General features: G+C 47.8%; 1 protein-coding gene across 1 annotated transcript in view; it reads left to right on the top strand.

Annotated features, from left to right (window-relative positions):
• Window positions 1–25,825, top strand: part of Scml4 (Scm polycomb group protein like 4) — a 118,552-nt gene that overhangs the window by 52,922 nt on the left and 39,805 nt on the right. The window contains 3 exon segments of the mRNA XM_059272459.1: window positions 4,638–4,650; window positions 4,652–4,850; window positions 23,322–23,451. Of these exon segments, the coding sequence (XP_059128442.1) occupies window positions 4,638–4,650; window positions 4,652–4,850; window positions 23,322–23,451 (342 nt within the window).

Raw genomic sequence — 25,825 nt, 5'->3', positions numbered from 1 at the left:
CACAGAAACAAAGAAAATTGGTAACTTTAACAGGCTACTTCTTTGCTGTACGTTATCTTATTCTTACTTTATTTGTAACTATGTGTATATTTATGTGTCTAGATGAGGATTTACCCTTGTGAGCCTGGTGCTTGCAAGAGCCAGAAGAGGCCTGGGGAGGTATAGGCTGGTGTGAGCAGCCTGAGGGGGGTGACAGCAGGTGTGAGCTCCCTGAGGGGGGTGACAGCAGGTGTGAACAGCCTGAGGGGGTGACAGCAGATGTGAGCTCCCTGAGGGGGGTGACAGCAGGCAAGTGTGAGCAGCCTGAGGGGGGTGACAGCAAGTGTGAGCAGCCTGAGGGGGGTGACAGCAGGTGTGAGCAGCCTGAGGGGGGTGACAGCAGGTGTGAGCAGCCTGAGGGGGTGACAGCAGGTGTGAGCAGCCTGAGGGGGGTGACAGCAGGTGTGAGCTCCCTGAGGGGGGTGACAGCAAGTGTGAGCAACCTGAGGGGGGTGACAGCAGGTGTGAGCAGCCTGAGGGGGGTGACAGCAGGTGTGAGCAGCCTGAGGGGGTGACAGCAGGTGTGAGCAGCCTGAGGGCGGTGACAGCAGGTGTGAGCTCCCTGAGGGGGTGACAGCAGGTGTGAGCAGCCTGAGGGGGGTGACAGCAGGTGTGAGCTCCTTGAGGGGGTGACAGCAGGTGTGAGCTCCCTGAGGGGGGTGACAGCAGGTGTGAGCAGCCTGAGGGGGTGACAGCAGGTGTGAGCTCCCTGAGGGGGGTGACAGCAGATGTGAGCAGCCTGAGGGGGGTGACAGCAGGTGTGAGCAGCCTGAGGGGGTGACAGCAGGTGTGAGCTCCCTGAGGGGGTGACAGCAGGTGTGAGCAGCCTGTGGGGGGTGACAGCAGGTGTGAGCTCCCTGAGGGGGGTGACAGCAGGTGTGAGCAGCCTGAGGGGGTGACAGCAGATGTGAGCTCCCTGAAGGGGTGACAGCAGGTGTGAGCTCCCTGAGGGGGGGGTGACAGCAGGTGTGAGCAGCCTGAGGGGGTGACAGCAGGTGTGAGCAGCCTGAGGGGGGTGACAGCAGGTGTGAGCAGCCTGAGGGGGGTGACAGCAGGTGTGAGCAGCCTGAGGGGGTGACAGCAGGTGTGAGCAGCCTGAGGGGGGTGACAGCAGGTGTGAGCTCCCTGAGGGGGTGACAGCAGGTGTGAGCTCCCTGAGGGGGTGACAGCAGGTGTGAGCAGCCTGAGGGGGTGACAGCAGGTGTGAGCAGCCTGAGGGGGTGACAGCAGGTGTGAGCTCCCTGAGGGGGTGACAGCAGGTGTGAGCTCCCTGAGGGGGGTGACAGCAGGTGTGAGCAGCCTGAGGGGGTGACAGCAGGTGTGAGCAGCCTGAGGTGGTGACAGCAGGTGTGAGCAGCCTGAGGGGGTGACAGCAGGTGTGAGCAGCCTGAGGGGGGTGACAGCAGGTGTGAGCAGCCTGAGGGGGTGACAGCAGGTGTGAGCTCCCTGAGGGGGTGACAGCAGGTGTGAGCTCCCTGAGGGGGGTGACAGCAGGTGTGAGCTCCCTGAGGGGGTGACAGCAGGTGTGAGCAGCCTGAGGGGGTGACAGCAGGTGTGAGCAGCCTGAGGGGGGTGATAGCAGGTGTGAGCAGCCTGAGGGGGGTGACAGCAGGTGTGAGCAGCCTGAGGGGGGTGACAGCAGGTGTGAGCTCCCTGAGGGGATGACAGCAGGTGTGAGCTCCCTGAGGGGATGACAGCAGGTGTGAGCAGCCTGAGGGGGTGACAGCAGGTGTGAGCAGCCTGAGGGGGTGACAGCAGATGTGAGCTCCCTGAGGGGGTGACAGCAGGTGTGAGCTTCCTGAGGGGGTGACAGCAGGTGTGAGCTCCCTGAGGGGGTGACAGCAGGTGTGAGCAGCCTGAGGGGGGTGACAGCAGGTGTGAGCTCCCTGAGGGGGGTGACAGCAGGTGTGAGCTCCCTGAGGGGGGTGACAGCAGGTGTGAGCTCCCTGAGGGGGTGACAGCAGGTGTGAGCAGCCTGAGGGGGGTGACAGCAGGTGTGAGCTCCCTGAGGGGGTGACAGCAGATGTGAGCTCCCTGAGGGGGGTGACAGCAGGTGTGAGCTCCCTGAGGGGGTTGACAGCAGGTGTGAGCTCCCTGAGGGGGGTGACAGCAGGTGTGAGCAGCCTGAGGGGGTGACAGCAGATGTGAGCTCCCTGAGGGGGTGACAGCAGATGTGAGCTCCCTGAGGGGGGTGACAGCAGGTGTGAGCTCCCTGAGGGGGTGACAGCAGGTGTGAGCTCCCTGAGGGGGTGACAGCAGATGTGAGCAGCCTGAGGGGGTGACAGCAGGTGTGAGCAGCCTGAGGGGGTGACAGCAGGTGTGAGCAGCCTGAGGGGGTGACAGCAGGTGTGAGCAGCCTGAGGGGGGTGACAGCAGGTGTGAGCAGCCTGAGGGGGGGTGACAGCAGGTGTGAGCTCCCTGAGGGGGGTGACAGCAGGTGTGAGCAGCCTGAGGGCGGTGGCAGCAGGTGTGAGCTCCCTGAGGGGGTGACAGCAGGTGTGAGCAGCCTGAGGGGGTGACAGCAGGTGTGAGCAGCCTGAGGGGGGGGTGACAGCAGGTGTGAGCTCCCTGAGGGGGGTGACAGCAGGTGTGAGCAGCCTGAGGGGGGTGGCAGCAGGTGTGAGCAGCCTGAGGGGGTGACAGCAGGTGTGAGCTCCCTGAGGGGGGTGACAGCAGATGTGAGCTCCCTGAGGGGGTGACAGCAGATGTGAGCTCCCTGAGGGGGTGACAGCAGATGTGAGCAGCCTGAGGGGGTGACAGCAGATGTGAGCTCCCTGAGGGGGTGACAGCAGATGTGAGCTCCCTGAGGGGGTGACAGCAGATGTGAGCAGCCTGAGGGGGGTGACAGCAGGTGTGAGCAGCCTGAGGGGGTGACAGCAGATGTGAGCAGCCTGAGGGGGGTGACAGCAGGTGTGAGCTCCCTGAGGGGGGTGACAGCAGGTGTGAGCTCCCTGAGGGGGGTGACAGCAGGTGTGAGCAGCCTGAGGGGGTGACAGCAGGTGTGAGCTCCCTGAGGGGGGTGACAGCAGGTGTGAGCAGCCTAAGGGGGGTGACAGCAGATGTGAGCAGCCTGAGGGGGGTGACAGCAGGTGTGAGCAGCCTGAGGGGGTGACAGCAGGTGTGAGCTCCCTGAGGTGGGTGTTGGGAACTGAGCCTGGGTCCACAGATAGACAAGTTTGTTTCTTTATCTGAAACATTCAACAGTGTGTGAAATAAAAATATTTCTACTTTAGAATTCTATTTATTGAGTTGGAAGTGTGGCCCACTGGTAAGTGCTTGCATGGTGTATACAGGGCCGTAGGTTCAAGCCCCACACTGAAAAAAAAAAAGAAAAAAGAAAATCTATCCACCTAATACGGTATTTCCAAAAACAAATCTTCCCCTATTATGTTTTAGAAGAATGTCAAGTGTTTTACTTTTCCTTCCCTGAGTAAAGTGATTATACAGCCCCTGCATTGCTGCCCCACCAAGGCATGCGGATGCTGCCGTCCTAACACCTTCTACAGACTTGTCAGCAAAACCTTCTCATTCCCACCAGAAGGTTCTGGAAGTTTCCACTACTCTGTAGAAGTGGATTTCATCACCTAACATTGCCCCTGAGTTAAAGTCTAAAGCTCTACCCCACTCTACACAGTCCTGACCATGCCAGGATATCTGACCTCTGAGTTTCCAGATCTTCTGGTCTCTCTGGTCAAGGTCAATCAGCGACCTTTGCTTTAAGATTTATGGAATTCTACCTAAGTAGTTTATGGTCAATACTGTTGGCTGTGTACAAAGGACTATGTGCTGTGAACAGTTTCCCACAGTCTGGCCATCTTTATCTAGGTGACCTTTTAGCATGCCTCCTTCCATTGATTTTACCGGATAAATTTTTGCGTAATTGAGATCCGTTTTGTGCATCATTTACATGTGTGATGCTCCCTTCACCCAACATCATGTTCTGCAAACTGCGTTGCTAAAGGCTTTAAATCAGTTGACAGTTTTAGTTTGTAGGTGTGTTAGCTATTCTCTTAGATATGGTTATTTAGGTTGTATCTATTTTATTTCTGCAGTTCTCCATATTGTTAAAATGAACATTTCTGTATGCAAACCCCTGTGCATATTTTGACTAAAGGATGTCATGGCTTTAATGAAATTGACATGTATTGTTACATTTCTTTCAAGAGAAAAAGAGGTGATGACAATTTGTAATTAAACCAAAGAAAGAAGGTTAAATATGGGGGGAGGGAATGAATGAATTTATGTAATATAATGATATTAAATATAATATATTGATTTATTTAACATTAAACATTATAAACATAGAAATGTCATATATATAGTATTTAAATCACGACTGTGATACTATTTTATTAGTTAAAAATTGAATTGAGACGTGAAAGCATTCAGTTGCTGGCGACACTATCAGGTGTGTCTGGATCCAGGAATCTGTTGTCTTTTGCACCTAGCAGAATCGTAGGCTAGTGGTGCCTGTCTCTCTTCCACGCACCCTGGCTTTCTCCCGGAAGTGGGAGGTATACACACACAGAGCTATATGCTTTGAAAACCAAACAGACATTTCTGGTTTTGTTTTGCTTTCTCTCTGAACTAACTCCCAGGACCTCTCTTCCCCGTGCGGTTTGCCTCCTCACTCGGTAAGACTGGCCCCAGCGGAGATGCAGACACAGAAGGTCCCGGGGAGGAAGCGTGGCCGGCCTCCCCTTCACTCCACGCCGGTGCCCATGGCAGTCCATAACCTTTATTCTGCTTCTGCCGGCTCTGGACCAGCAGTGACAATCCCAAAGAAGAGAGGGCGGAAACCCAGGTACAAGGTACGCCTCCACCATCTCCTTCTCCCAGTCGGCCTGGGGCACCGGGGAACTGGGCAGAGCTCTGATGCAAAATGCTGGGGAAGACAGGGATCTGAGTAAACACAGGCTAGGAAATAAGTCTCTCAATGGAGCACGTGTCGGACAAGGTCTCACTGTGACAACCCAGCACATAATGCATGCTCTTGTGTGCTCTTTTCTTTTTCTTTCTTTCTTTTCTTTTCTTCTTACAAGTGGAGAAAGGGAATCACACCAGAAGGGAAAGCCATCAGGTGAGCAGATTTTAGGCCATTGCTAAACACATGTTATTAAGCTTGCATTTGAATGAGAGTGTCAGGCACTCGCCTGTCCCCTGTCTATATGCACCTTGAAGCTACTTCTAGGACTTATTCCTCATCTGTCTGTGTGGAAAGCCGATGCTACTCCTGAGACATTTAAAGCAACGCTGTGAGCAGGCTGCTGTTAAAGGATGCAGAAAAGGCTCCCAAGTCAGAGGCTTAGCAAGGGACTCTGGGGTGTCCATCAGAATTTCCTACTAAAAAGGATTTACTGATATCAAGTGTTTCCTGCTTAGAAAAGATGCTGATGCCAAGTTTGGCTGCAAAGGGCAGATCCATGGCAACCAGGATCCCAAGAGCATCATAAGAACTCACAGTGTTGAGAGGCTGTGGGTGGGGAGCAGGTCTGATGGCATGACCCCAGTGGCCGGCCCCTGTGCTGCGACAGATTCTGAAGGGACCCGATACTTGAGGGAAAAAGAGAAAGGCGTGTCAGCAGGCTCCTGCTCTGCAAGCCTTGGGGCTTTCAAAGAGAAGCAGCCGTACTGTCTTCCACTTATTTTTCTTGAAATAAAAGCTGGCGCTCCCATCCTGAGACCCAGACTCTGCAACCAAAATGCAAATTGGCAATTAACTCTCAAGTATTAGGGAAATGTATGGAAATGATTTCAGGTCAGCAGAAAGAGGTTGTAGAAGAAGGAGAAATGAATTCAACCTTCATTCCTCCCCCTCGTCTCAATCCTTCCAAATGCAAAAAAAAAACAAAAAAAAAAAAACAAAAAAAAAAAAAAACCAGTCGTGGGGAAAGGTTGGTTATTAAAATTACTTGAGGGTTGTTGTTGTTGTTTAACTCTTTGACTCTTTGGGGAGCCCACCACCCTGCGACCCAAATAAATACACACTCAGAGGCTTATTATTACTTGTAAATGCCCAGCCTTAGCTTGGTTTGTTTCTTGCCAGCTTTCCTTAACTTAAATTACCCCATCTACCTTTTGTCTCTGGGCTTTTACCCTCTCTATTCTATGTTCCTTCCTTTACTTCCTACTCCGTGACTGGCTGTGTAGCTGGGTGGCTGGACCCTGATGTCCTCCTCTCCTTCTCTTCTTGGTGACTGAGAAGAGATCCTCTCAGATCTCTCCTCCTGTCAGCCCCCCCTATCCTTTCCTGCCTTGCCATTGGCTGTTCAGCTCTTTATTACAGACGTGGCGCAGCAGTTCAGAGAGCACACTGCTCTCACCCAGGACCCAAATTCTGTTTCTAGCACTTACATGAGGTGGCTCACAACTACCTGTAACTCAGGTTTGGAAGAAGCCAATGCCTCTGGCCTCTGTGGGCACCTACACTCACATGCACATACCCACACATAGACAACCCCTAACCCCACCCCCACCCCACCCCCACATAATTAAAGAAAATAAGGGGCTGGAAAGACAGCTCAGCCATTAAGAGCACTGGCTGCTCTTGCAGAGGACCAAGATCAATTCCCAGAAACCACATGGCAGTTCACAACTGTAATTTCAGTCCCAGGGCATCCAACACCCTCTTCCGGTCTCTTTGGGCATACATAGCACACACACAGTGCACCAATATTCAGGCAAACACTCATACACATAAAAATAAATAAAATCTCAAAAAAATGTTAAGAAAACTTAAAGCAAATGAACCTCTGTTGTGGAATATTATTTTAGATGTGTTACATTTGTTTATGCTGTGGAACAGTTCTATAATGATGCAAAAATGTGTTGCATTCTTTTATGTTACATTTGCTTAATTCTGTGACATTGTGTTAGTTACTTTGTCTCTCTAAAGCACCTGATTGGTCTAATAAAGAGCTGAATGGTCAATATCTAGGCAGGAGAAAGGATAGGTGGGCCTGCCAGGCAGGGAGAATAAATAAGAGGAGAAATCTGGGAAGAAAAGATCAAGGAATGAGAAAAGGAGAAGAAGAGGAGGATGCAAGGGGCTAACCACCCAGCTACACAGCCAGCCATGGAGTTGAAGGAAAGAAAGGTATGTAGAATAGAAAAAATGTAAAAGCCCAGAGGCAAGAGGTAGATGGGATAACTTAAGTTAAGAAAAGCTGCCTAGGAACAAGCCAGGCTAAGGCTGGGCATTCATAAGAAAGAGTAAGACTCCATGTGATTTATTTGGGAGCTGGGTGGCAGGCCCCTAAAAGAGTAAAAGAGAAAAAAAAAATTAAAAAAAAAAAAACCAACTACAGTATTTCCCACCAGGGAGACCTTTTGTCCATGGCATGCTGGCTTTGGAATTTGTGTATCTGCTCTCAGAAGCTAACCTGGGCACCTGTGTCTGCTCAGGTACCTGTGCCCTTGCTGGAGTCTGGGAATTGCATTTGGAGGGCTGGAGCAGGGCTCGCTTTCTGTTTCACAGAACCAGGGAGCAAGTCCAAGTTCTGAGGGAACATCTTAAAGCTCTGTTGGCCTTCTTCCTGGTCCCCTAGGGGCTGTGACCCAAGAATGAAAATTCTGAGCAGACACAAAATTTCTTGGGCCAAGAAAAATGACCATTCACTCCATGGAACAAACCTTATTTACTTTGCGAGTTTTCTCTTATTGAATGCTGTTGGGGTCCAGCCCCTTGATAGCCTTCCCCAGAGTTCCAGAAGAGATGCTACTGGTGGCGGCGAATAAATCTGAGGGATTCTCCAATAAATCTATGTACATGAAACTCTTTATTCCATTCACTTTATTATTCTGCATCAGTTCTCTCTCTACACAGCTTCTATTCTGCTCTCATGCTTAGCTCCTTTCTTGCCTGAATATCTCTCTAGATTTATCTGCTATCTCCTCCAAGTTCTATCTTAATTCTCTCATCTTAGGTCCGCCCTATCTAGGTTCTCATCCATCTAGTTCCTTCCCATACCAGCTCCTCTCTCATCTCCTTCTTTCTCATCTTGTTCTTCCCCATCTGGCTCTTCCTCATCTTCCATCTCATCCCTCTAGTTCTCTCTTCTAGCCCTGTAATCTAGTTCTTCCATTCTCTTTTTTCTTCTCTGTCTCGTCCCCTCAAGTCTCTGAGGTTTACAATTATATACTCATGCAATAGCAATGCAAGGTCACCAGGCTTGAATTCCCCCAGGGTCAAAAGGAGGGGCAATAAGATCCACACAAAGGAGCAGTAATTGCCAGCCATCATCTGCAGTCCAAAAGGGAAGTGACTAATGGGGAATAGAATCCATTGAGGGCTAAATTCTGTTAATATCTTAGTGGGGGGGGGGAATTTTATGTGTTCAACTATATTCTTAGAAGTGGTTCGGTAAAGTGTTAGGAGTCTATCAGTGACGAGTGAAAATAAAACCACCTTACTTTCCTTTGGCCCCTTTTCTGTCCAAGCTTTCTTGGCTACTGTGGTTTTCTGGCAGGGCCGGGGAGTGTACTCGGTGGCTGGGCAGCCTGAGTCAGCTTGATGTACCTGTAAGAAGAAGCCCTTTAGGTCTGAGTTAATAGTTAAAGGTAGATCTAAAACTAGAGATAAGACTTTGGAAAGGGAGAAAGTTAAGCTTAATTAGCACATCTGCCAGGCCTTCTCAAACAGATAGTCTGGATGCTTAAGTCTATTCATAGAGAGTACAGAGGTATCTCTGATAAGATACTTTTGTCCATCGGGGATGCTCCTGGCTGGATGATGTTAATGACGATAATTACAGGGAGGCTTGAAATTAGGGATCCTGGCTGTGTTACTGCACAGAAAGTTATCTAAATATTCCTTTAGTAGAGGAGAAACAGTGCCCAGTAATTGGAAGTTTTTTGGTGTCCTGCCTGGTCCCGAAGCCGCTTAGACTCAAGTAAACACACAAAGGCTTATATTAATTACGAATTGTATGGCCATTAGCTTAGGCGTATTACTGACTAGCTCTTACATTTAATTTAAGCCATAATTCTTATCTATGTTCAGCAACGTGGCTTGGTACCTTTTCTCAGTTCTGCCTTGTCATCTTGCTTCCTCTGTGTCTGGCTAGCGACTCCTGACTCAGCCTTCCTCTTCCCAGAATTCTCCTTGTCTGCTTATCCCGCCTATTCTTCCTGCCTGGCTACCAGCCAATGAACATTTTATTTATCACCCAATCAGAACAACACACATTCACAGCATACAGAACAACATTCCACAGCAGTGCCCAATAAATGATCAACACACTGTTCTTAGAAAAGGAATTTAATGAAAAAGCTACCATAGCACGCAAGAAACTCAGAGCAAGAAATGGTTAATAATCAAAAGTGAAACATCACCAAGACTCCTTAAGCCTCGGTTTTTACCTCTGGAAGGCCCTTGGCTTCATCCAGGTCATAGTCAGTTGAATTCCTACTTCATATTATCACGGCCTGCAACATCCTCCCTCCTAAAAGGGAGTTTTCAGTGCCCCTGACACCCAGCGACACCTCAGAGCAGGACACAGCTTAGGTAGGCTGGCTGACACCCACAGACCCTGCACAAAGCAAGCAGGTCTGTTCCCGCTGCACAAATAATTTCTTCTGTAGGAACAAGAGACCACAGTTATCTTTTGAGTCTACTTCCCGTACAGTTAGGAAAATGCATGGACATTGTCTCAAACCACATATCCCCAGACAACTCTGTAAGCCTTAAGCTTAGTGTCCTAGAAGAATACTTCCAAACCAGGTGCGAGTCTGTGTGATCCTGTCACCCATCAGTGGTGACACAGGAGAAATAAGAACCATGTGAAACTCTACACAAAGCTAAAATGATTTCCTCAAAAAGTAACCTTTATTCTAAAATACATATTGGTGAGAGAAAGTTTTTGTTTCATCCGATGCTGCACACTGACAGGTGCTGATGATTTAGAATCTCAGTTGGTAACGTGGCCTCCTCAGTTTTATTTTGGCAATTTCCCAGACCCTGGCACCCCATTTTACCATCGATGACAGGACACTGATTGTGGAAGAGCCAGCAAGTAAATTTTACAGTCTCACTCCACTTACCAAATGGCCACTAACTTGGCAATTTTAAGTATCTGGGACACAGTACGGGAGCCAGAAGTTTTTTGTTTTTTGTTTTTTCCTTAAAAAAAACCTGCCTAAGCAGGGCAGACTCTTACTTTGTCTGACCTTAAAGTTCTTGTATTTTATTACTAAGAAAATGCTTCTTGGACTTGAATATGGTGGCACAGATTTGCGTTCCCAGCTATCTGGAGGCAGGAGGATTCATAGAGTTCATGAGTTTGAAACCAGTTTGGGCAACAAAGTAGTACCCTGTCTCAGGTAACCAAATAGAAATAAATAAATAGCTGAAATTAAAGTAGGAAGTGGATGTGTTGGGACGAGGGAGGAAGAAAGGGCAGTAGGGGTGAAGAGGATCAAAATGAACTACAGACATGTATAAGATTGCTAGAGAATAAATAAACATTATTTTTTAGAAGAAAGGAAAGGAAATTCTCCTGTGCCCTCCATCAGGGGCTGTTTACATTTACTATGAACGCTCCTTGCAAGTTCAGTTCTGGTAGTTTCTACCATCAGGTGTGAAGGGGAAGGCATTTGGAGTGGGAGGACATTTGAAGAGTAACAGTTACTATTGCTACAATCTGATGATACATTAACACAACAAACACTACTACTCTACAAAATCGCAACATCACTAAGGACACTGCAACAGTGATTGCTGGTATTAGTGAGAGTCAACAGTGTGACTTGGAGTCTTTGTTGAGCTCTTTTTTTTTTTTTTTTTTTTTGAGAAATTCTGAGGCTGTCTCTTTCCTCTGACTGTGTCCTGGGCCTGTGATATCACCCCTGACAGGTGGTATCTGTTAGTTCCCTCTATCCCTGCACAGATAGCAGCTCTCTCTGGCCTGAGAATGACACAGTCATCTCTTCTAGACTGTCTCGTTGACAGTCAGACATTTGACTGTTTCTGAGATTCATGCTAACATGAGCGAGTTGCAGGCAGAAAGGGCAGGGTCAAACTGGTGGGCAGATGTCAGACCTCTGGAGTCCACAGCCCATGCCTCATCCCAGGGCCCATCTTGCTGAGTCTCTGGAAGCCTCGGGCTTCCTGCTGCCTTGTTCTTGGGGCCCGCTCACCACTGAGCCTCGCTGTTCACTGTCACCTTGGCCAAGACAGCAGTTAATCTCTTAACACCATAGCTTCTAGAGAGCCACACAGCCTCCTTTGTTCTAAAAGGAATGTTTACCTCTTAGCATCTTGGCCAGGTCCTCAGTTCAGAAACTCTTCTAAGATTAGGAGGCAAATTTCGCTTATGTTTCATGACTACAGAGTGATCTTTGTAAGGAGCCAGGAAGGGGCTGCATGAAGCTTAAACCCGAGCTTCTGTCCTGTACCTGCACTGACTTTAACATCTTAAGTAGCAGAACCACCATCCTGTTTGTCAAGGCTGTGAACTAAAAGACAGCCTTTGAAAACAAACAAATAGGCAAAATAAAGCCAGGATTATAATTTTTGTGTCACTCACCATGTAACAGCCATAATGTGCGACACACTTTGAAGTGGAATCCACATTTTAACGTGTGTTCTGGTCACCTTCTTAGGTCTGTAAACCAATACAACAAACCCCGTCCTCATTTGAAACATTTGCAACATTACAAGGTGAAAATACCCGCATGCTCCCAGCTCTGAGCCACCAACAAATGAACCTGAGCACGGAGCAGGGCCAAGCTGCCCTGCAGCCCACCTCAGCAGTACAGATGCAGAGTGAAATGGTTGGAGAGTGATGAATTCTGAACACTTAGCACTTTTAAAATGTACTCAATTCAACTGTAAATCTACGCAACTCAAGCTTTAAACATGGCTGTGTTTAACTTATGGTTTCTATTGCTCTGAAGAGACACCATGGCCACAGCAACTCTCCTAATGAAAAACATTTCATTGGGACTAGCTTACAGTTCAGAGGTTTAGTCCATTATTGTCATGGTGGCATGCTGGCAGACATGATGCTGGAGAAGGAGCTGAGAGTTCTACATCTGGATCCACAGGCAGCAGGAAGAGAAAGAAAGTGACACTGGGCCTGGCTTGAGCATTTAAAACCTCAAAGTCCACCCCCAGTGACACACTTCCTCCAACAAGGCCACACTTCCTAACAGTGCCACTCCCTATGGGGCCATTTTCATTCAAACAAGTACAACTATCAACTTGCAGTATTTCTGAAGATTGTATAGTCATTTCTTATGGACTAATTCAAGTGGGTCCTGGCACCCCACAGCTGCAGTTCTGCTGTGTGCTGGATGCCTGCAGTCATGTGTCCCCTTTCTCAACAACAGGGCTGGTCATTTTGACCCATGGCTACTGAAGCAGAGAACTTGACTCCCTTGAAATGTGTAGTTTCTACTGAAAATTATTGTGTCACAGGGTATGGTGGGCAGTGAGGCTCATGGACACATCTGCTTTCTGATCCCACATTTTCCAGTCTTCGCGATTTGTCCCCTAGTCTCTCTCTCTCTCTCTCTCTCTCTCTCTCTCTCTCTCCCTAGTCTCTCTCTCTCTCTCTCTCTCTCTCTCTCTCTCAGCATCCACAGGGTACCACATCATTCTTCATTGTTTTCTTCTTGGCTTCCTGTGTCAGGAGGAGAATGAAATCTTTCTTCCCCACCCCAGGCAAGACAGCAGCCCATGTAAGCCTTACAGTACTTGTAGCACCTCCCCACTCCAGGAAGAATTCCAACTCGGAGCTGGTAGGAGAAACACCAGCCTCCCCGCTCACCCATTTGTGTCTCCAAAAGGTACATCCCTCCCGCTCCCTTCTGATTCATCCTGATGCCCGGAGTATGCTGTATTTACATAGTTTTACCTCCTTGGGAAAGTGCTGGGGCAAAGATTGTTAAATTAGGATGCCAGATTTGACTGAAACCAAGGCCAAATGATACAACACCTTCATCTCTTGGGTGTTTACATTCTCCCAGATGTGAAAAGGTAACTGTGGATCCAATGGCAGGCTGACCTCTAGGAATGTAATCACACATACTTCTTATCAGAATCAATTTGCATTTTACCAGGCAAGTTTTTAGAATACAGTCTGAAGTTAAACATGGTGAATGAATCCATTTCTCTAGCTGTACTTCCTAATGGCCTCTCCTTACAACCCTGAGGGTGTCACAAGCTATTGCAGGCCATGACACAAATACAGCAGATAGCAATTGATAATTCAGATGTCAAGTCACCAGATGAATACTTCTCTGATGGAGGAGAACCCCATTCAAGCAAGGCTTACGGACCACCAACCCTGAGAACTGTTGCTTCTGTCTGTAATTTCACATGTGCAAAAACAGCTGTGGTATCTCCCCAACATCTGCACTGTAATGTGTAATCTCATATGATATGTATATGTAATCTCATGATTACATTTCAATCTTACGGACACATCTATCCATGGATGGTCAGGAAGATAACTTCTCATTAAGCTGTATGATTTTGATACATAGAAAATATACTAGAGTATGCTTCATAACTAGATCTATTGTTCCACAAAGACTGTAAGACACTTAGGCCCTATTTTTTGTCATTACCTCAGACTCACACAGGAACATTCTCAGCACAAAGATAGCCTTTTACACATTTAGCTAAGACCTTAGAACAAATTAAAAAAATAGACTAGGTTGCCCCTGGAGATGATTTGCTCAAGGACAAACTCCTAAATGTCTGTTGAACCAAAGTCAGGCTGATAACGTTAAGACATAGTGCTGTCTCTGATTGTTTACTCAAGAAATGCTTTGTGACCCTGAAAATGGAACTTCTATTTGTCCAGAGTTTGGCTGTGAAGGGGGACTGTGGAGAGCTATGGAGAGAGAGAGAGAGAGAGAGAGAGAGAGAGAGAGAGAGAGAGAGAGAGAGAAGAAAGAGCTATGTGTAGAGATGTAGAGATAGAAGAAAGACAGAGCAATAGCTATGTAAAGATGTGTGTAAGAAGAAGTGAGAGAGACGTGTGAGAGGTGAAGAGAGAAATGTGAGAAAAGTATAAAGGTGTGTAGCTGTGTGGAGAATGTAAGTGTGTGGAGATTTGTAAGTGTGTGGAGACAAGGAAGACGAAGCTGTGTAGAAACGAGATGTAGCTGTGTGTAGAACAAAAGAGAATGAGGAAGGATTAGAACTTAGAAGGAATTAGAACTAGGAAGAATTACAGCTGTAAGAAAGAGTAGCAGAATAATAAAAGAGCATGACCCAGACAGTTCAGGTGTGAATGTATTCCCTCAGATAAAAAACTCTTAAGTTTCATTTCTCTACACTGTGGCCCTTTTCCTCGAACCCTGTTTGTCGCCTTGGAGCTGGTTACCACGGGCTACATTACAAGGGAGTTTTGAATGAAAGAAGAATGTGAATGTCAGGAAGAAAGAAATGTGTCCCCAGGGAAAGTGTGCGGTGGACGTGGACAAAGCTATCCTTCTTGTTCTGACTACACCTGGGACAGCCACCAGCAACAGTGCCCTGGGTGGGACCTCACTGTCCTGTGTGACTGAGGTTCTGAACTCAGGAAAAGATGCCAGCTAGAGATGTATCAGGCCAAGGCTTAGCCCAGCATACCAGACAGGGATCTCGGTAGCAGACCTTCGGCTCTTCCCCTCTGGTGCTGCCAGGAAGAGGCCCCTCTTTACCCCTCCACACCACCACACCACTCACCATTCAACCATATTCTGCTTTTAAATATTTGCAGCAGGATCTCTGCTTTATACTGTAAGATTCGCCCCGCCAGCCTAGCTCCTCACTGTTAACATCTTACACTACAATGGCACATTTGTCACAAACAGCAAACTGATAGTATGTTGTCATAAATCAAGTCCATACTTTCTTCTAATTGTATGACTGTCTCTCTAATCTGTTCCGGGGTCCCGTCCAGCCCAGCCTCACCTTCAGTCATCATGTTTTCTTAAGCTCCTCTGTCTGTGGAAGTTGCTTGGCTTTTCCTTACTTTTGGTGATGAACAGTTTTGAGGAGTTTCACAGAATATTATGCAATTGTGGTCTGACTATCGTTTCCTCACATATTAGATGGTATAGGGGAGAAAACAGGGGTGCAGTAACATCTCTGTTTAACTGTATCAAAAGCACATACTGTCAGTACCACTGATGATGTTGCTTTTGACCCCGTGGCTGAGGTGACATTAGTCAGGTGTCCCCACTGTAAAAGTGACCGCCCCCACTTCCACACTGCAGTAGTTAGAGGAATTCATTATGTCCACACAGCCCACCCTTAGAGACCAGGGAATTGTGTCCCGCCCCCTCTACCCCCTCCCAGAGGTTGTGGACATTTCCTTCATGAGAGATTTCTTTGTCCTCCTACTTGTTTACATTGTCAGTCACTTACTCACGGCAGATGGACTTGTGGACATTTATTACATATATACTCGTGCTATAATAGGTCACTACACTGTTGCTCATAGTGGTCCACATTTGTCCTCTGGAGCTCTTTCAGTCAGCCCCTTCCCCCTCAAGATACTCGATCACTGGTAGTTTTTGTTAACATCTTGTTACCTCTCAGCACTTCAAGATGCTTCCAGCTTATCCTGCATGCTCCTTGTCTTATTCTGCATGCTCCCTGTCTTATTCTGCATGCTCCCTGTCTTATTCTGCATGCTCCCCGTCTTATTCTGCATGCTCCCTGTTGTCTTACCCTGCATGCTCCCCATCTTATTCTGCATGCTCCCTGTTGTCTTATCCTGCATGCTCCCCATCTTATCCTACATGCTCCCCATCTTATCCTGCATGCTCCCCGTCTTATTCTGCATGCTCCCCGTCTTATTCTGCATGCTCCCTGTCTTATTCTGCATGTTCCCTGTCTTATTCTGCATGCTCCCTGTCTTATTCTGCATGTTCCCTGTTGTCTTATCCTGCATGCTCCCTGTCTTATCCTGCATGCTCCCCGTCTTATTCTGCATGCTCCTTGTCTTATTCTGCATGCTCCCTGTCTTATTCTGCATGTTCCCTGTTGTCTTATTCTGCATACTCCCTGTCTTATTCTGCGTGCTTCCCGTCTTATTCTGCATGCTCCCTGTCTTATTCTGAATGCTCCCTGTCTTATTCTGCATGTTCCCTGTTGTCTTATTCTGCATGCTCCCTGTCTTATTCTGCAAGTTCCCTGTCTTATTCTGCATGCTCCCTGTCTTAGTCTCGGGACCGTCCATTTCTGCTAGAAGTCCCTGTCCTTTTATTGAAGAATGACATTAGAAACCAACATGTGAGCATTTCACTTTTTTTTGTCCATCAAAACATCCAAATCAACAAATCAATATTTTTAAAAATTGAAAGCAAGAACAGTAAAGACAAATCTCCCCCCCCCCCCCCCCCGCCCCCAGAGAACAGCTTGTTCTGATTGAGGAAGAGGCCCACATCATATCACAGACAATGTGCTGCATAGCTGCGTCCCTCTATTTCTAGCCTTTTCTAAAATCATGGTGACTCCCTCTTAAATGCTAGATGTGTGTGCATTCTGGCTGTTAAACTCTGGTCCTCCTTCTTACAAGACCAGCATTTTACTGACAGAGTTCTCTCCAGCAGGCTATTTTTAGCTCTTTATATTAGGCAGTTAAACTTAAATTTCTGAACACTAAGTAAATTTTGATTGCATTTTATTCTCCCACAAAAATCCTATTTTTAAAAAGTCAGAGACCCCTTCTTCTAGTCTAGTTTTGATTGCTGTAACAGAAGAAGGTGGCTATAGAATTCATAAAGGAATGAGCCCTTTGGTCTGGGGATGTAGCCAGGTGTAGAGTGTTTGTCCAGTGGGCATGATGCCCTGATGACGCACACACAGAGACACACAGACACACACAGAGACAGACAGACAGACAGACAGACACACCACCACCACCACCCAGAAAGAAAAAGAAAAGAGTGTTAGCCAGTTTACAGTCCTGGAGGCCCAAGAACATGGTGAGGCTCCTGGCAGAAGATATTACAGTAGTGTGAGCAGACGTGATAGGGACCCACGAGTCACCTGGTGAAGCAGGAACTTGGTGTGTGTGGGGGGAAACAGTCATACTTCCTTTGTTTTTGTTTGTTGTTGTTTTGAAACAGGGTCTCTCTATGGAGCCCTGGCTGGTGCTGGATTAAAGGCAGGCTACCATACCTGGCCAGTCTCCTCACTTTTAAAAACTCTCACAGAGACTAACTTACTTCAAGAGCCAAAATTAATTTTTCCCCAAGGTGATGCCCCCAATGGCCTAACCATCTCTTGAAGGTTCTTGCATCACTTAATGTATTAGGGACCGGGCCCCTGTCACAAAAGCCCCTGGGGACATACCCATAGAACAATGCTGTCCACAGTTTGCGAAAGATTCCTGCTTTGTTTAAAAGTCCCAGTAGCTGTAGAGGGGGGAGTCTCCATCAGTGTCCTATTGCTGGGAAGAGACACCATGACCACAGCAACTTTTATAAAGGCAAGCATTTAATTGGGGGCTGGCTTATAGTTCAGAGGTTTAGTACCTGGTCATCATGGCAGGAAGCATGGCAGGATGCAGGCAGATACGGTGCTGAAGAAGGAATTGAGAGTGTTATATTCGGACCCACAGACAGCAGGAGAGAGAGACTGGGCCAGGAGTGGGCCTTTTAAAACCTCCAGCTCACCCTCAGTGACACACTTCTTCCAGCAAGACCACACCTCCTAATCCTTTCAGATAGTGCCCCTCCCTAGTGACCAAGTATTCGAATCTGTGGACCTGTGGAAGCTATTCTCATTCAAACCACCACAGAGGGTAAATAAGGAAGTTTTTGAGACAAGGTTTCTCTGTGCAGCCCTGGCTGTCCTAGAACTCATTCTGTAGTCCAGGCTGGCCTCAAACTCAGAGATGCATCTGCCTCTACCTCTCCAGTGCTGGGGTTAAAGGCATGCGCCACCACTGCCTGGCATTGGAAGCTTTTCTTTTCTTGTAGCCAACTGACTCATCTGATCCCTGTGATCGCTTCATTTGAGTAGAAATGATGAGTAGAAGTGACAGCTAATTGTAATACCATGACTTATTTTGAAATGGGTTCAGTGGATAAATCCAACATTAATAAATATAATAGAGAACAAGCATGAGATGTTGGGGTTGTTATGTGGTTCATGAGCCTGAGATTTCAATAATCATTATCATCACCATCATCATTACCACCACCACCATCAGCACTATCAGCACCACCACCACCACCACCACCATCATCATCATCATCACCTGTAATAAGAATTGCTAAACGGTCTTATTAATAAAAAACCTGGAACCAGATATTGGGGTGAAAGCTGAAAGATCAGAGAAACAAAACAAACCAGCCACGTTCTTACCTCTATGGAATCCTCAGCCTCAAAAGAGTGAGTTCCTGTTTCCTCACGCCTTATATTCCTTTCTCTGCCCAGACATCACTTCCTGGGATTAAAGGTGTGTGTGCTTCCTGGTAATGGGATTAAAAGTGTGTGCCACCAGTGCCTGGCTCTGTTTCCAGTGTGGCCTTGAACTCACAGAGATCCAGACCGATCTCTGGCTCCCGAGTGATAGGATTAAGGGTGTGTGCCACCACTGTCTGGCCTCTATGTCTAATCTAGTGGCTGGCTCTAGATTATACTCCGATCCCCAGGCAAGTTTATTGAGGTACACAATATATCACTACAATCACTACCATCATCATCATCATCATCATCATCATCACCATCACTACCATCATCAGCATCCGCATCACCATCATCACCATCAATCATTCTAGGAAAGGAACACAAAGACCTTCATGTTGATTTACTTGAAGATCACAGGCAAATAAATCACAATTTGCCGATTTTTGTTCTCCTGATGGGTAGAATTATGCGTAGGTTGGGGGTTAGTGAACTGAGAATTAGGAAAGGAGAGCTGACTGGGACTCTCCCAGAGCTTACGGCCTGAAGTCTTTGGGCCCCTCCCCATCTGCCTTGCCACCCCAAACCATGCGCAGTAGGATATCATTCATAGCAAGGTCACTGGGAACTCTTAGGATAGTCGGGGCCACTGCCTTGTGAGAGCAGACCGTTGAGGAAGCCAAAGTCACGGAGACGGAGTCGCAGTGGGTTTCAGAGCTTTCTTTCCCAGCACCGAGGCATTTTTGAAATCACTTTTCCATTGTTCAGTAGTGTGTTGCTTACGTGTTGGGTCCTGTAATTTTTTTCAGACGCTACACTGAAATGAATACAATCCCTTCTGCTGACTGAAGCTTTGGTTTATGCAGGGTAAGAGGCCCCCCGCTCAGCACCCAGGCAGCACCACTGAGCAGCCACCTAGCTTGCTGTTGGCTGCTCCCCTCTCAAATTTGTTTCCACACCTTCCTCTGTCCCCTTAGTGACACTCACTGGCCACAGTCCCTTTCCTGTCATCCCACCCTGGTTCGTTAACACGCCAGCCTTCCATTCTTCGACACCATTTTTTTTTTATCCAGTGAAGGAATTGGACCATCTATCTAGCAAAGCCCTTCTGCAAGCTCCCACCATCCTCCACTCAGCACCTACACACCTTCAATTCTGCCTCCCTTGCCGCGGCAGTACAGGACAGGTCCTGCCCCAGCGAACACCACCTTCCTTCCCACACCTGGTCAGAGGCCTTGGGTGCTGACGGCATCATCTAGCTCTGATTCTCCTCTCCTGGATCATTGACATCAGCATTAAAAGTTATCTCTCCCCGGGAAGTGGTGGCACATGCCTTTAATCTCAGCACTCGGGAGGCAGAGGCAGGCGGATCTCTGAGTTCGAGGCCAGCCTGGTCTACAGAGTGAGTTCCAGGACAGCCAGGCCAACACAGCAAAACTTTGTCTCAAAAAACCAAAAAACAAACAAACAGATCAAAACCAAAAACCTATTTCTCCCATCTTGAAATAAAAAAAGAACAAAAATGTCTTTTAAACTGTTTCAAGAATGTTCTAAATTGTGATGAAAATGATGATGACATGAAACTAAGTTGCAGTTTTCTCTAAGCATAAGTTAGAGTCATGTTGGGCAACCGATCTCTAGAGCTGGCAGACGTGAAACTCTGAACTCTAAACAGCTCTTCACTTCCTCCAGCCTGAGCGCTGCAATGCCCACGAGCTACAGTGCCCACTCCACTCTCCCTCTCTCTGACTATGTAAATGGTGATCCAGCAAAGCCGGGCCTCCAGACTGTCTTTCAGGCTGCCTTCAATTCTTTCCTGTGAGCGTGGGCTGAGCCACTGGGCTGTGTGGTGGTTCCACTTTGGATTTTCAAGGAACTTTCTTCCTGATTTCCAGAGTGACCACACCATTTCACATACTCAGTATACAAGTGTCCGGTTTCCCCACGACCTTGCCGACATCACTGTTTTGTGTTTTGATTTTCCTTTTGATGGTGTGAGGTGGCACCTATTGCAGGGTAAATCTCCCCACGCTACTTCTCCCCAGTGCTGTGGCTTGTTCTTTGTTCCTCTCCATGACAAAACTATAACGCGTTGGCTTTATTTCCTGATTCCAATGTCTTTTTCCATCATTTCCTAAGTTTATTCCAATAGGAACCTTCCCATTTAAAAATTTCAGGGCATCCGGGTGTGTGACGTCATCCTTACACAACCTGAAGCCTTTCTGGCCCAACCCTCAGAGTCACTCATGGCTTCTCTACCCAGACACATTCCACCTTCCAAATGTATCCAGAAAAGCCCCATCGCTCCTGGCCTGCACAGCTGTCACCCGGATCACCGACAGTCACCTCTCGCTCATCTCTAGACTAGCATTCTTTCACTGTGTCCCTGTAAGCCTCTTTTGGACATGAGGGGTCAGAAGGATTAAGTGTTAGTGGCCTGTTCAGAAGTCTTGGGGTGGTAGCCGGAGGCCTGGCGTGCCCTCCAAAGGCAGGCACAGTCTCACTCTTTACCTTTTCCGCCTTGCACCCTCCTCCTGCCTCGGGATCTTGGTGTTGGATGTTCTCATTGCCGGGAAGATTCTTCCCCTAGACAGCTAAGTTACTTGTTCAATTCAGTCTTTATACAATGTGACTCAAGCCATTCCGTGTCAAAACTTCACAAAGTGCATCCCTTCAGTTATTTCCCAGTCCCAGCCCGTCTCACTTCCTGACACTCCATGACCCACACGTGTTGTGTTTGTTGCTCCCCTGCCCCGTTACAGTAGCAGCTCCATGAGGGTAAGTTTTGGTCTGCTTTATTCCCAGTTATGTCACAAAACAGCTCCTCTGGCTTGAAACAGGATAGTTCATATCTGCCGTGACTAAACAGGCAAATACAGCAAATTGGTTGTAATGGTTTCAATGAGAAAGGCCCTCATAGGTTCATATGTTTGAATGATTAGTCACCAGGGAATGGAACTGTGTGGGAAGGACTAGGAGGTGTGGCCTTGTTGGATTGAGTGTGGCCTATTGGAGGAGGTGTGTCACTGGGAGCGGGCTTTAAAGTTTTGAAAGCCCAGGCCAGGCCCAGTCTCTCCCTCTGTCTCTGCACACTGCCTGCAGACCAGGATGTAAAGCTCTCAGCTACTGCTCCAGCACCATGCCAGCCTGCTTCCTGCCATGATGATCATGGACTAACCCTCTAAACTTGTAAGCAAACCCTCAATTAAATGATTTTTTTAGAAGAGATGCCTTGGTCATGGTGTCTCCTCACAGCACTAGAGCAGTGACTCAGACAATGAATGCACAGAATTTGGAGCACTTTGTCTCTATGTGACGATGGAGCACTCTGTCTCTATGTGATGATGGAGCACTCTGTCTCTATGTGACGATGGAGCACTTTGTCTCTGTGTGATGATGGAGCACTCTATCTCTATGTGATGATGGAGCACTCTGTCTCTATGTGATGATAGAGTACTTTGACTCTATGTGATGATGGAGCAGTTTGTCTCTATGTGATGATGGAGCACTTTGTCTCTATGTGATGATGGAGCACTCTGTCTCTATGTGATGATGGAACACTCTGTCTCTATGTGACGATGGAGCACTTTGTCTCTATGTGACAATGGAGCACTCTGTCTCTATGTGACCACTGAGTACTCTGTCTCTATGTGATGATGGAGCACTGTGTCTCTATGTGACAATGGAGCACTTTGTCTCTATGTAATGATGGAGCACTTTGTCTCTATGTGATGATGGAGCACTCTGTCTCTATGTGACCATGGAGTACTCTGTCTCCATCACTGTTAATGAGACACGCAGCATTTGGAGCACCTTTCCCTCATCACTATTACTAGTCCATCCTAGAAGTCCAGAAGCACGTTAGGATAAGGATGCATGTGAATTAACAATGAAAAACAACACCTGGCTGTCCAAAGTGTGCTCATGGACCTGCAGAGACATCCCACCCGGGGGCTCATTACAATGTGGGATCCGATCCCAGAACTCAGAATCAAAACTGGCATTTTTGTGAGACCCACAAGAGATTGCTTGAAAAAGTTGAAAAGCTTGGGGATGGAGCAATTGTTCTTGAACTGTCTCTACACACTGAAAAAAAAAATGAAACTTTTGAAATTCCTGATGCCTAGGGGTCCACTCTTGTAAACTGACTTGATTCTTCTGGAGTGGGGTCCCTACATGAGTCACTGGTGAAAAAGAGGAGCTATTGACTTATTCCATCTTCAAACTGAATCCACCATCTGTCCCCATTTATCCTCCACTGCCATACATCACTCTGGCCCAACCTAGTGCAGGTGCAGAGCGGCTTATTGACCCAATATCATTGACTTGTACTTCCCTTAGTACAAATTCCATCTCCTTACATGTGGTTTCGGGGGAGACCTTCACAGGTGGTGGCTGCCCATTCCTGTCCCATCCAGATTGTGTCTGACAGTCTGCCACAGGAAGTCACCGCTGAACAGCTTGTCAGCAACCTGGAGAGTGCTTCTGCATGCTGTGAGCTCATCAGAGAGTGGGGAGAGCATCATGGTCCATCGCCTGGTGGATGCAGGGAAAGCCCTGTGGCCAGGACTCTACAGAGTACAGAGGTGTGGATGGGGCACTGCCCTGCAGGCTGCATCCTGTCCTCAGGGGGCCTGTGGGTTTTAACTCTTCATGCCTCTGTATGCCCCTACACCCACTTCCTGGTGCTGTCACTTCCTGGGTAGTGCCAATGTAAGGGTGAAGTACAGAGCTACCGTCTGACTATAATCCAAATACGAATTTTGAACGTGAACTTGAATCTGAGGCTCCTTTCCCAAAGCTGAGAAGTAGAAAGGTGTAGGCGTGAGAGAGTACTGAGGAGGATTAGCAGATACCCAGGAAAGATCGGGGTGGAATAGAGAGCAGGTCTAGATGTTCACTGATTAAACAGACTCTCTTGCAGATCAAGCCTCCAGTGCTCATGACTCCTTTGGCTCTGTCGCCTCCACGGAGTACCCCGGAACCCGACCTCAGCTCCATCCCTCAGGATGCAGCCACCATCCCCAGCTTGGTGGTCCCACAGGCTCTCACAGGTGTGTCAATAGAATGGACTCCAAGGGACAATGGCTTTCCAGTAACAGTGTCCATTCATCTAGCAGTTATGTTATGAGTCTAAGAATTTCTCTGAGATATTTCCACTGGGTGTGGTGACACACGCCTTTAATCCCAGCACCCAACACAGGAGGCAGAGGCAGGCTGATCTTTGAGTTCGAGGCCAGCCTGGTCTACAGGGCGAATTTCAGGACAGCTGGGGCTGCACAGAGAAACCTTGTTTCTAAGAAAGAAAAGAAACTTTCCCTGAATAACCCAAAGAAAGATCTGGCATGGAAGCTGGGCAGCAGACAGGACAGCCCTGGTCTCTGAAAGCACAGGTTTGGTTATGAAAACCTTTGTTTCCTGTGAACGTTGGGTTCAGCTGGTTGCTTTGGAATAGACAAGAGCAGTGGCTGCATCTGAGTGTGCTCACTTGAGTGTGTCCATGCTGCATTTGTATTTCCACTTGCTACCACATCCTGCAATCCAGCGTAGCACACATTCCAATCTTTCTCTCTATGATGATGATGATGATGATGATCTATCAGCCAACCAACAGCTTCTTCTTAATTGTAACAGTAGTTAGATGGCTACAGAGGTGCGCACACACACACACACACACACACACACAGCCCCTTGTCACAGCTTCACTCCCTGCCCCCATCCCGTTGAAGTCCGTTTAGTCCCTTCCCACTGCAGTGTAGAGACTAAACCTGTTAACACTGAGAAAGCCCTACAGGCTCCAGCCTCCCTCCTCTCCCCTCCCCCTCCCCCTCCCCCGCTCGACTCTCCCCTCCCGCCCCTTGATTCCACTCACCAGGTGCTGTCCGTAGGGTCCTAGCATATTCTCTTCCTCTATTCAGGGTGAGCTTCCTGTCTAGTCACCCCATTGCTCCTCACACTCAGCCTGGACATATCCTCCAGGAAGCCTAGCTGCCTTTCCTGCCAGCAACCCCCTGCCGTAGCAACCCCTAGCTCTTCTCTTGGGTCCAGAACCCGAGGTCTCACCTCAGCATCTGAGAACTGAGTAGCCAGAGTCCACATCACTCACCTGCTGGTGCACAGACCTGTTATTAACTACTTTCCAGATCGTCCGAAATGAGGGCACATGGGAGCAGCAGCCCGGGGGAATGTAATGACCTCTTGGGTTCAGAGGGAATTGCCTCAAATTCCACACTGCAGTCCTGCCTACGGATGAGCTGTCCCCTGGGCTCTTCAGCCTCCGTCTCCTCATGAGCAAAGCCATAATAATAACACCCAACTCAGGCTGGCTTGATAACGTGGGAGGTGCCGGTCTGTTGTCCCCGATGTCTGTCCTAACATCCCCGAAGTCCTTCTAGTCACTTCCTAAAGTCCTTCTTAACACTCCGCTAACCCAGCAATGGTGGCACACACCTTTAATCCCAGCACTCAGGAGGCAGAGGCAGGCAGATCTCTGAGTTCGAGGCCAGCCTGGTCTACAGAGTGAGTTCCAGGACAGCCAGGGCTACACACAGAAACCTTGTCTCAAACAAAAACAAAAAACAACAACAAAAAAACCCAACAACAACCAAAAATCAAAAATCAAACAAAAAAGCAAAACAACACTCCCCCAAACAGTGACCTCTGAGGTAAGACGCTTATGTTGTAGGAGGAAGGACAGACACTTAAGACAGGCAATTGATGTGTGGAATAAAATATGACCTTGTTATTAGCATTCAGTTTTTCTTTACTCTTGTAAAATTTCTATTTCTTGCATCTGTTTCACACTGTCAAAAATCCTCGGGAGACAGAAAGAACTTCTAGCATCACCACTGAAAGGGAGGAGAAGCATTCCCACCTGACTTGGGGTAGCTTTTCTCAAGACGGAAGCTAGGAAATTCTTCGTCTGTTAAGGATCTGGCGTTGAGAGCAGAGAAGAGTCTTTGGGCTTTTCTAAGCAGGTCATGATAACATTGTTGTTACTTTTTAATCTTCAAACGACTGACCTGGGAGTGGGATCAGGACACATTGTATCAGAGCAGTCTGGAGTCAGGCTGACCTGGTGGGCAATTTCTGTTAAATTACAGATGAAACAGTGAGCAGGCATGTATGCCTTAATTACAGATGAAATAGTTGTGAGCGGGCGTGTATGCCCTAATCACAGGTGAAATAGTTGTGAGCAGGCGTGTATGCCCTAATTACAGGTGAAATAGTTGTGAGCGGGCACGTATGCTGCCTTAGGACACAATGAAGTTGAACTTGTATCTGCTAGTTCTGAGCCCCTCAACCAACTGACTTCACTGGGCAGTCCTCTCAGTAGAACTGGTTTCTCTAAAAAGGACTTATGATGGTCCCGGAGATGGGTCAGTGGGTAGAGGCACCCGCTGCCAGGCTGGCTCGGTGATCTAAGTT

The sequence above is a fragment of the Peromyscus eremicus genome, chromosome 8b, assembly GCF_949786415.1.
Source record: "Peromyscus eremicus chromosome 8b, PerEre_H2_v1, whole genome shotgun sequence".
In the NCBI taxonomy this organism is placed as follows: Eukaryota; Metazoa; Chordata; class Mammalia; order Rodentia; family Cricetidae; genus Peromyscus; species Peromyscus eremicus.
The sequence above is the reverse complement of the archived record's forward strand: the minus strand, read 5'-3'. Positions and strand labels throughout refer to the sequence as shown.